We start from the raw sequence: 12,200 nt of genomic DNA on the forward strand, positions 1-12,200 counted from the left end.
GTGTTATAATGTGATCCGCCCTGAGTCCCCTTCGGGGTGAGAAGGGCGGAATATAAATACTGTAAATAAATAAATAAATAAATAATCTGAGTCCACACTGCCATATATTCCAGTTCAAAGCAGAAAAATGTGGGACTTTATTCAGCTGTATGAAAGGGGCCAGAGAGGGAAAGCTTTGTGTGTTGTCAAGGGACCAAAAGACAGGCCCATGAAACCCTATCCGAAATGTGCTGTTTTCTTTATCTGGCTGCATCCAAATATCTGAGATCTGATCAGGTTTCCTTCCTTTTTCCCGCCCCCGCCCACAGCCGTTGCGTTGCTACGGCAACGCGACGCGGCCTTGCCCTTTGGAGAAAGCCTCAGGAGCTTTTGCGCATGGAGGCCTGTATCCGTGAAGGGAACGAGGGCTGAGAAGAGGGAGAAGGATGGCGGAGAAGGAAGGAAACCAGGGTGAGAATATCTAGGAGAAAAGGGGGGAAGGCAGATAAGGCGAAGGGCCTGCTTATTCTTTGGCCCCATTGGCGAAGTAGGGTCTCCGAACTGTTTGTCTCAATTATCCAGTTAAGTTTAATAGTAAAGGATTGGCTAATGATGCCATTGCATCATCATCATCATCATCCTGATCCAATACAAAAACCAGCATAGTGATATTGTTTGCTGTGTACTAATCTTGTGTGTATCTAATAATAATAATAATAATAATAATAATAATAATAATAATAATACATTTTGCACTATTGAGGGCTTTCATGGCTGGAATCACTGGGTTGCTGTGAGTTTTGCCGGCTGTATGGCCATGTTCCAGAAGCATTTTCTCCTGATGTTTTGCCCACAACTATGGTAGGCATCCTCAGAGTGTGAGGTCTGTTAGAGACTAGGCAAATTGGGTTTACAGTAGAGTCTCACTTATCCAACGTTCTGGATTATCCAACACATTTTTGTAGTCAATGTTTTCAATACATTGTGATATTTTGGTGCTAAATTCGTAAATACAGTAATTACTACATAGCATTACTGCGTATTGAACTACTTTTTCTGTCAAATTTGTTGTCTAACATGATGTTTTGGTGCTTAATTTGTAAAATCATAACCTAATTTGGTGTTTAATAGGCTTTTTCTTAATGTCTCCTTATTATCCAACATGTTCGCTTATCCAACATTCTGCTGGCCCGTTTATGTTGGATAAGTGAGACTCTACTGTATTTATCTGTGGAATGTCTAGGACAGAAGAAAGAAGTATTGTCTATATCAGGCAAGTGTGAATATTGCAGTTGATCACCTTGATTAGCATTGAATAGCCTTGCAGCTTCAAAGTCTGGCTCCTTCCTACTTGGGGAAATCCTTTGTTGGGAGGTGTTAGCTTTCTCCCACCCTGGGCATTCCACAGATATATAAATCCCACTTGCCCAGTTTCCAACCAACCTCACAACCTCTGAGGATTCCTGCCACAGATGCGGGCGAAACATCAGGAGAAAATGCTTCTGGAACATGGCCATACAGCCCAGAAAACTCACAGCGACCAAATAATAAATTTTAGTTATGACCCACCTCTCCTGATGGCTTGCGGTCGGGTACAACAATTTAAAAAACAAATGAACATACAAATACAATAAATCTCTAAATGACAGAAGAATACTAATGCTAATATATTATGTATAATAAAATATATATTATATATACTGCAACTTATAGTACAATATATATAATACTAATTGTATAATATACTGGTAGTGTATTGCAGGCCTCTTCCACACAGCTGTATGAAATCCACATTAAATTGGATTATATGGCAGTGTGGACTCAGATAATCCAGTTCAAAGCAGATATTGTGGCTTATCTACCTTGACATTCTGGGTTATATCGCTGTGTGGAAAGGCCCTCAGCCTCAGAGGAAGCCAAAAGCAAACCCTCTGTGAACTAATCTTGCCAAGAAAACCCTGTGATAGGTCTGTCTTTGTTGTTTATTCGTTCAGTTGCTTCCAGCTCTTCGTAATCTCATGGACCAGCCCACGCCAGAGTTCCCTGTTAGCTGTTGCCACCCCCAGCTCCTTCAAGGTCAAGCGAATCACTTCAAAAATACCATCCATCCATCTTGCCCATGGTCAACCCTTCTTCCTTTTTCCTTCCATTTTCCCCAGCATCATTATCTTCTCTAAGCTTTCCTGTCTTCTCATGATGTGTCCAAAGTACTTCATCTTTGCCTCTAATATCCTTCTCTCCAGTGATCAGCCAGGCATTATTTTCTGGAGCATGGACTGGCTGAATCTTCTTGCGGTCCAAGGCACTCTCAGAATTTTCCTCCAACACCACAGTTCAAAAGTGGCTTATCTTCCTTCGCTCAATCTTCCTTATGCCTTAAGATCACCATAAATGGGAAATGACTTGGAGATACACAACAACAAAAATATTTGAAATGGGACATCTCTGTATCTCTTGGATCTCCATTCTGAAAGAAAATCTTTGCATTTGAAGAAGCAGGGTTGTTGTGCTCTAAAGAGGGAGAATTCTTTCAGGCAGGTAAGAGAGCTCGAGAAGCTTTGTGTTCTTTACCTCCATATCCCAGCCGTCTTGACCGATGTTGCTCAAAAAATGGGGATATGGGGGATTTAATGGAGATTGCAATCCCTAAAGCAGGAGTGGCAAACCATCTCAGCAGATGTTTTTGGTACAGATCTTCCATAATCCCCAACCGTCTGAGACTGCTGGGAGCTGCAGTCCAAAAACATGGAGCACTCCAGTTGCTTCCCACTACTTGTAAGGCTGCTGTGTGCTGTCTGTATGGGATGGGGATAGGGAGGGCATTAAGTGTGAATGTGGCAGAGAAAAGATTATGCTTGACCTAGAAATGTTGAGGGAAAAGAACTTGTGAAGAATCAGCATTAAGATTTTGTGCAGCGAGCTTTTTAATCGAAGGAGTGCTGGAGTTCTACAAAAATACTAGCTGAAGAAACAGTTTCAGAGTTTCTGCATGGTTAATGGAAAGTGATATCAATATAATTAAATTCTAAGCCACTCAGAAAACATTTTATTAACTTTTGGGTGATGCATCCCGAGTAGCTGGCACACAGTGTTATTGTCGGTTGACAGGGAACATTGGGCTCCATTATGAAAAACTGTTCCTTGAAAGAGGAACTAACAGAAAAGAGAAATCAATCAGAACTGCATCATTTGAGAAAGTGAGAATTTATCAACATACATTATATGCCTTTGAAGCCCAGTGACTAATTTCTGATCAATGAAGTCTGCATTTATTCTAATGTTTGTCCTTGAAAAGACTTTTCTCCACTTTTCTCTTGTTCTGTTGAGACCTGCATGTTTGAAGCATGCCTATTTACTGTAATCATGACTTATACTAGAAATGAGTAAACCTTCCCACAAGATGACCCATACAGATTTTTGTGGAGAAAAAGAAAACATGTACATTTTCTGAAAAAGAAAAGAATGTTCACAGAACAAAGAAAGATTAAATAATATGGGAGAAATAAACCACCTCCTGCAGGGACAGAAGGAGCAAGAGAAATGACTGACCATCTGGAAGATTGATTCCAAACATTGATCATACAGAATTCTGTGTGGGGGGGAATATTATCCATCATACTATATCATGATACATTTCATTTTATATATCTCCCTATCAATCACAATTCTGTCCTGAGTTGTGATTTGGTTACTGATCACTCAGAGAATTTCTGGGAGGGGATTACCCAAAGATCATATATGCATGTACAGTATACGCTTGGTATCTCCTGGGATTTAGTTCCATGACTCACTGTGTATACCAAAATTTATGAATGCTCAAATCTGATTACAGTGTTCTCTCACTACTTTGCAGTTCACTTTTCACGGATTTGCTGTTTCACGGTTTTTCAATAAACTCTAAAAGAATATTATAAATCATAAAAATTTATAATTTACAACCTAAGGAAGAGAGGAAGGAGAAGCCGAAGGGAGAGAAAAGGAGTCTAAGCAGCAATGGGAGGAGAAGGAGGTGATTTATCAACACACAATTGGTTGATAAAGACTTAAAATAGTGTATATTTACTAAAATAATGTATACATATTAAAATAAATATAGCGTCCCTACTTCGCAGATTTTCACTTATTGCGGGTGGTCCTGGAACGTAACCCCCACGATAAGTGAGGGAACACTGTATAGACAAAGGCACAATAAAATGGTTTTTGAGATTTTTGGTGAATATTTCCAAGTTGTGGATGGTGGAATCCAAGGATGTAGAATCTGCAGTAATGGAAGTCCAGTTGTGTGTATTTCTATTTTATTTGTTTATTTAGACTGAGCATTTATATTCCACTCTTGAATCAAAGAGGTTCACAGAGGGGTTTACAAATTGTAAATTTGGCAGTTTCCTGCCCTCAGTCTTACAACCTACCAGGAAAAGGAACGGCAGTTGGGAAGGTAATTACAGTAGAGTCTTACTTATCCGACATAAATGGGCTAGCAGAAGGTTGGATAAGCGAAACTGTTGGATAATAAGGAGGGATGAAAGAAAAGCCTATTGAATGTCAAATTACGTTATGATTTTACAAATTAAGCACCAAAATATCATGTTTTACAACAAATCAACACAAAAAGCAGTTCAATACATGGTAACATTATGTACAATTACTGGATTTATGAATTTAGCACCAAAACATCGCAATGTATTGAAAACATTAACAACAAAAACTTCGGCTACTATCAAATAAAGATAGAATTGCATAAAATGAACTTACAGTATCAACTTTCTTGGAAATTAAATCTGTAAATAGTTCAGTCCTTGCTGCCTAGAGAAACAGCTGTGGATCTGGGCGGGAGGCAGACTGCGTTGGACAGGCCCGTAGCCAGGATTTTGATTTGGGAGGGGCTGGGATTTTGGTTTGGGGGGGGTTGCTGAGTCTGGGTGAGAGAGGATCTATCCTAGCAAACCTTTTGTATCGTTATCCCAACACTCCCATGCATATGGGATATATTGAGCATGATGATCAGATCATTATATGAATAAACATAACAGTTTAAATAATAAATGTAAGGCCTTTTCACTGACCACCCTGAGAATTTCGGGGGGGGGGGCTGAAGCCCCTCAAGGCCCCCCCCCCGGCTACATGCCTAGCGTTGGATAATCCAGAACGTTGGATAAGCGAATGTTGTATAAGTGAGACTCTACTGTAAATCTAGCAAATTGTGGCTGTTCTTCTCTCCCTCTGAGAACATAGCAGTGACAGCATCTTTTGGTCCTGGGGACAATGGCACTGTGTCTGCCTACCCTTCTCTCTCTCCATGGTCACTGAAGTGGCACTTGGAATAAGACAAGGGCTGGATCTTGGGCCCACTAGAGTTGTGTCTGGCTGCTCTTTTCCTCGAAAGGCCTTAGCAGATGGATAGTGATTTTTTTTTTTAAAAAAAGTGGGTCGATTCTACCCATTACCCTTTATTGTAGCTTTAAGATTGGATATATTGTGCCATGCAAATTACAGTATACTTGCTGTCATTTTCTGTTCTCCACAACCATTAATAGTGCAGGAGACTTGTCCTCTTTTGCATTTGATAGGCATTCCATTATTAGGGCTATAATTCTACACGCACTGGTCCCTTGATGGGAATTCATCTGAGTAAGGCTGAATAGGTTTTTTTTTTTAAAAAACACACTTTTGTATTATTATCCTTTGAAATCAGCTTGCGCAAATATGTGTAGAATTCCACTTTTGTATTTTGAATCAGAGCAGAATTGTTCAGTGAAGACAAGGTGTAGTACTCGAAAGCCTTGTGAGCACATAAATCCTCATTTTCAGTGATAAACTTTGCTGACATCTCTACTTCTGATTCTGAAATTGCTCTGAAATCATTTTTCCTACATGGCATGCTCTCTTTTTGTCCAATGTTCTTTTAATCCTATATCTTTTAAGTGCTAGAAAGAGGTCTCAATGTCCTTTGAACATTACTAATGAGAAGAGAGGGTTATTTGATTTTTCTTAATTCATTTTAGCAAACTTTTATAATATGATTAATAAGACATTCTGGGAAGCTAAAAAGCCATTTTTGCATTATAGTGGAAAGAAAATGTAGTTCTGATTTTGTTTTAAAAGCCGTAATTAAGAAGCTTCGGAGCATGACCCTTCACATTTTTTTTCTAGCGCACTGCAGTGAAAGTAGGTTGATTAGACCTATAGGCATCTGAATTGTTATGAGAATTACATACATTTATGCCACTTTAAAAGATAATTAGAAATACTATTCTATTCTGTCAGATCCATAGTATTTCCTAATGCAGGCTTTTTATTATATTTAAACACGATCTTCGTGAAGTTTTTCATTAAGCATATTTACTATGCAGAGCCTCCCCATTATGCAGGGTGTCATTAAATGAAAATTTCCAAGAGAAATGTTTTATACCCTGAAACATACTTCTTGGGAATGTTTTTGTAATGGCAGGGCGGTTTTCCATCATGAATATGAGAGGGCAGAAAGCCTACTCTGAAGACTGGACCAAATTGTGAAACTTTCTTCTCAAGAAGTCCAGTTGGCACCCTCGTAGGCAGTAGTCCTTTGCACATTTACTAAAGATTAAATTTTAAGTAATACAATGGGATACCTGGGTAAATTCTTTCATCTGTCTCTATCCCCAGATATATGTCTCCTTATGTGATGATTTATGTGGGTTGTATGTGCTTTTATTTTTTTCCACATTGACTGCTATTATTTTTATATTTTAAAATGGTGGAGAAGTGCCTTTTGCCCCTGCAATGGACTTTGGCTCCAAACTCCTTTTATCAGCTTCATATCTGATAGTCATAGAAACAAATTATTGTGATCAGGAGTAAACAGATGAGTATGCACAAGGTTGTGATAGCTTAATTGTGATCGCTAAATCATTTCATTTAAATCATGTGTGTTCTGCTTCTTTAGTGCGAGTTTTATTATTTGAATCAAGCTTTGTTCCCAAAGAAGTTCAGGGTATGAATTAAAGACAGCAATATTAACAGCAACAAAATAGTGTTGACCTTAGAAGAAGTTAGATCAATTGCACTAAAGTGTTTCCCTATGTGGCACTGAATTTTTGCCAGATTTGTAAGCCGCCTTGAGCCCCTCCGGGTCGAGAAAGGCAGGGTAAAAATAAAGTAAATAAATAAAAAATAAATAAATAAAAGTGCTGAGTCTAGTATATCATTATTTTTCTTTAATTTTCAGCTGATGGAGTTATAGATCTTCTTAATTCTATTGTTGGAATGTACGGTAATCAAAGACGCTGTAGCTTAAATTAAAAAAAACCTTTACAATTGAGGCCCTTTCCGCACAGCTGAATAAAACCCCCCCATCATCTGCTTTGAACAGGAATATATGGCAGTGTGGACTTGGATAACCCAGTTCAAAATAGATATTGTGGGAATGTGTTGTCGAAGGCTTTAATGGCCGGGATTACAGGGTTGTTGTGTGTTTTCCGGGCTGTATGGCCATGTTCCAGAAGTATTCTCTCCTCCTTGCTTAGTTTCTCCATATCTCACAACCTCTGAGGATGCCTGCCATAGATGTGGGCGAAATGTCAGGAGAGAATACTTCTGGAACATGGCCATACAGACCGGAAAACACACAACAACCCCAGATATTGTGAGAATTTCTGCCTTGAGATTCTGGGAAATGTGACTCTGTGGAAGGGCCCTGTGAAATATGAATGGGGTACTACAAAATGTCACTGTGAATCATCCTAAAGTTTTATAATTTGAATAGGGGACCTCTGATTGGTTTCATGGTTTAAAAGTATGAGCAGATAAGGAGAATTACTTAATTTTTATATGTTGTTCATGAGCAATCAATTAAACATTCAAACTCAGAATAACCTGTCTTCATTTATTTAAGAAATGTTTATATTAATGATTAACTGCATAAGAAAGTAGTGCACAATACTTATGAAGGAAATGAGGTGATTGAGGACCATAAAGAGGTAAAAATTCAGCACTTGCCTGTATTTCTTTCATTGTAGAACATTGCTTTTTTGTAACAATAGAATATCTGTCAGCTGTGATTGTGACCTATTCTATAAGTCATGTTAGAACTTTGAGATGACACTTTGTAAGCCTCCTACTGCATCTACTTCAAAAGCTGTATGTAAAGTGATTTCTTCATCATGCTGATTTATGTATTTATATATTGTATTACTTACCTCTTGTAGTTGCTGCCAACAGAGACATTCAGTATATGAGGTGTCTTGTATTAGGATGTAGACATTTATGTTAAAAAATGCCAATAAGCTTGTTATCAGGTTTTCTTGTAGCACTTTCAGGGGGGAAATGCTTTCTCCACTATTGTTAGATTTGTTTGGAACCAGATAAAACTGATACATACCTTTTTAGTTTAGTAAGGAAGGCTGTTTAAGAATATAAGCATGTTATTTTGGATAAAATGTGAATTCTACCCAAAATATTTAATTTATACTTTCTAAGATAATTAATCATTCTTTTTGTAGTGGCTTCGTTAGCATAATGCAAACAGTACAAATTTAATCAGTTCATTGAAAATCAGCATGCATTAGTTGTTCACCACAAATATCTAGGCTAATTAAATATGATGTGTATTTTTTACAACAAATTTATTTATTTAGAATATTTGCTCTTTAGTCACAAAGGCTGAAGTGGCTTACAGGTTTGCACAGAATATATAAGGAAAAAAACAGGTGTATATCCATTTCTGAAATTAAGGATATTTGAGGCATATGATTGGGGACATTTTCTGTATTAGGACTAACATGGCTTTGCTGAGATGCACAAAATATGCATTAGTTCTCCAGTAAATTCATGATGAAGGCTCTATATTTACATGGTCAGCAGTTCTTTAATAAATCCAGGTGTCTGTGATTACAAGAAATATTGGTATTACAATATAGTATCTCTACAAGATATGATCTCAGGACAAATACTATTTTGCAGAAATGTACTTGCATAGGATGTTTATGTCTATTTCTGCAAGAATTTCTCTTCCCCTCTTCCCCATCCAAGATGGGTTTCAATGGTTACTCCCAAGCCTGTAGTTCAAACCATCCCCGAAATTTTTCAGGTCAAAGGAAAAAAACCCTTAACATCAAAAACCTGGTTTACTCATGAATTTTAACTGTTAACCAAATCCCCCTGCCATGAGAAGCAAAAATTAGAGTCCATCCAGAACTGCAAGTACTATCTCAAAGTTTGATTATTCACACTGTCATTACCTACCTTTCTACCAATTTACATTGTAATAGCTCACACCATAGTGGAAGCTGCCAAAATGTGGTAGCCGGCAGGCAAAGATCTAGGGTAGCATAGAGTGAAATCAACTTAGAAGCAAGAAATAGTAATTGCATTGTACATATATTCATTTTAATTAGGCAACAGTTTAGAACCTATTGTGTACATTCATATTTTGTGTGATCATTAATCAAGAGGTGAGATAAGCAACTTTTGGACTGCAATACCCAGAATAGGATGTTTGGGGGAGTTGAAGTCTAAAAATGACTTTAGTGAACTCTGAAATCACTATGGAATATCTTCACTCCAATGAGGGTAAATTGAAATTACAGTACAATCCCTGTATTTGTGGAATCAATATAGATGGTTTCACTTATCCACAGTTTCACTTATTCACTTAGGGTCTCCTATACAAACTATGCTTTCTTCTTGGTACCACTATTATTTGTCCCATTAAAATAGTAGGTTGCTGTGAGTTTTCCGGGCTGTATGGCCATGTTCTAGAAGCATTATCTTCTGTCGTTTCACCCATCCTCAGAGGTTGTGAGGTCTGTTGCAAACTAGGCAAGTGGTGTTTATATATCTGTGGAATCTCCAGGGTGGGAGAAAGAACCCTTGTCTGAGACAAGTGTGAATGTTGTAATTGGCAAGATTTATTAGCATCGAAAAGCTTCAAACCTGGCTGCTTCCTGCCTTGTTGGGAGGTGTTAGTTGGGCCAGATTGTTTCTTATCTGGAATTCTCCTGTTTTCCTAGTGTTATCGGGGCCAGCTAAAACTTCTCAACAAATGATTCCCCCAGGCAGGAAGCAGACAGGATTTGAAGCTGCAAGGCCTTTCAATGCTAATCAAGCTTGCCAATTGCAACATTCACACTAGCCTCAAACCCTGGAGATTCCACAGTTATATCAACCTCACTTGCCTAATTTCCAACAGACCTCACAACTCCTGAGGATGCTTCCATAGATGTGGGTGAAATGTCAGGAGAGAATGCTTTTGGAACATGGCCATACAGCCCAGAAAACTCACAGCAACCCAGTGATTCTGGCCATGAAAGCTTTTGACAACACAAAAATAGTAAGGTTTGTTATTTTCTGCAGCTTTATGTATTCATGAAAAGTCTGGAGATGTATCCCCTGCAGATATAGGGCTTGTACTGTACCAAAGCAGCCTTGTGTTCGATAGCACAGTAGCGATGTGTTCCATATCAAGAGCTTTTCCATTGTTTTCCTGTGGAAAATGAAGTGGAGTGAACATCTCAGAACTTCTTGGTTGCCATGCTTATTAGGGTGATTTAACTCCTTTCAAAAAAATATTCTATTGGATTGAAGTATTCATGATATGAGATCTGATTTTCTTTTAGGGGCCTCTCATGTAATTGGCAATTTGTCATTTCCAGATGGGGCATATGTGTCAGGAGACAATGCTATTTGCGGCTGAATTTCCAGCTTTTTAAAAGAGAGAGATTTAAATGATATTTTGCCAATCATGCTATGTTTCAAGCTATTTCATATTTCATATTTTATTCCTACTTCAAAGTTGAGGGCCATCTTTTTTATTTAAAACCTGCAACTGACACATGCCCCATCTGCATTCCATATAATGAAATGAACTGCGTTATATGAATTTACACTGACCACATACTGCAGTTTTAAACTGCGTTATGTAGCAGTGTAATGGGGCCAGATTTAACCACCACATTAATTGTGCCAGTTGAAGTAGGTAAGTCCAGTCCTTCACCCTTCTGTTTTCAGGATGTTCTCATTCTCTTCTCTGTTTTCCTCTATCAATTGATCAGATTGATTAGTGTGTGGTGTTCGATTTTTAAACCTGAGGACCTGTTTCTTTTGTGTTAAGATGCTAAAGATTAACGTAAAACATATCCAGAAATGTAATGCAAAAGTGGTGAACTGCAATGAATATCTTTTTGTGTTTGTAAGTGAAACTGCAGTTGCTCACATGTATAGACAGAGAAACAGAGAGAGAGAGTAGTGTGTGTGTATGAGAGAATGTATCATGTTCCTTCTTGGAAATTAAGACAAAAACCTTAACTAATAAGGACTGTTCCCAGATCAAGTTGAAATCAGGACTATCATTTCTCATCCATTTAGGCAGTTTAAGGAATATGGCATTTGAGGGCTCTATATATATATATATATAGCTATAGCCCTCAAATGCCATTTCACTATGCTTCCATTGGAATGTTTTAGGCCTGAGGAAGCCTCCTCTCCACAGATTTTAGAAGTTATTTTTCATTGTTCTTTTAAAAACGCTCTTCCCGGGTTGCGTAAGCATAGACTTTAAAAAATATATAAAATTACCTTGTAACTCTAAAGGGATTGGAGAGGAACTGAATATAATTTATTTAACAGGGAGTACAGCCCTCCAGGTTCTTCTTGGGTGTCACCCTTAACCCCCAACAGTTGTCCACACTGGCTTTACAGATATAGTCATCTTTCTACTAATTACTGAGAGGCAGAAGAGTCAAGGAAACATCTAAGCTTTTTGGACAGTTGTTGCTTGCTTGAATATTTTAGTGTCATTTTTATTTTGTTGTATTTCATGTTTTTATTTTTCTTATGTCAGATCTTTTTTTGCCAAGGGACATTGTTAGGTAGATGAAAGAGATTATTTTGTACTAAGTAATTCTGTTTAAATAATAGGTTTTAATAATTCAAAAAGATTTTTAAAAGTGGAATAATTTCTGTTTAATGTTTTGTTATTCATGAGTTTCAGGTGACTTCAGAAAAGGTAAATTAAACTCCAGAACTGACTTTGTAGCAAGATATTATAATGCTGACTTTCTTAGACCTTTGGTTAATGTAGATTTTCTTTTTTAAAAAAGGATGGAATTGATATTTCTGAGATCACTTTCTGAGAGCTTTCCACATCACATTTTTCACATAATAGGATTTCCTGTAAGATGGAACTATGTAAATACCTTTAAACTGTATAGCAGATATATGGCTGTCTTGAATATCTATCTAATGAT

The 12,200-nt window shown here is 37.7% G+C and overlaps 1 protein-coding gene across 3 annotated transcripts in view; it reads left to right on the plus strand.

The window, feature by feature from the left end:
• The first annotated feature begins 297 nt into the window (after window positions 1–297).
• Window positions 298–12,200, plus strand: part of fank1 (fibronectin type III and ankyrin repeat domains 1) — a 38,241-nt gene continuing 26,338 nt past the window's right edge. For all 3 annotated transcript variants that reach the window (XM_003218595.4, XM_062976060.1, XM_008106756.3), the window contains exon 1: window positions 298–450. In XM_003218595.4, the coding sequence (XP_003218643.2) occupies window positions 426–450 (25 nt within the window). In that variant the 5' untranslated portion in view covers window positions 298–425. The remainder of the gene's footprint in view (window positions 451–12,200) is intronic.

This window comes from Anolis carolinensis, chromosome 3, assembly GCF_035594765.1.
Source record: "Anolis carolinensis isolate JA03-04 chromosome 3, rAnoCar3.1.pri, whole genome shotgun sequence".
NCBI classification, from domain to species: Eukaryota; Metazoa; Chordata; class Lepidosauria; order Squamata; family Dactyloidae; genus Anolis; species Anolis carolinensis.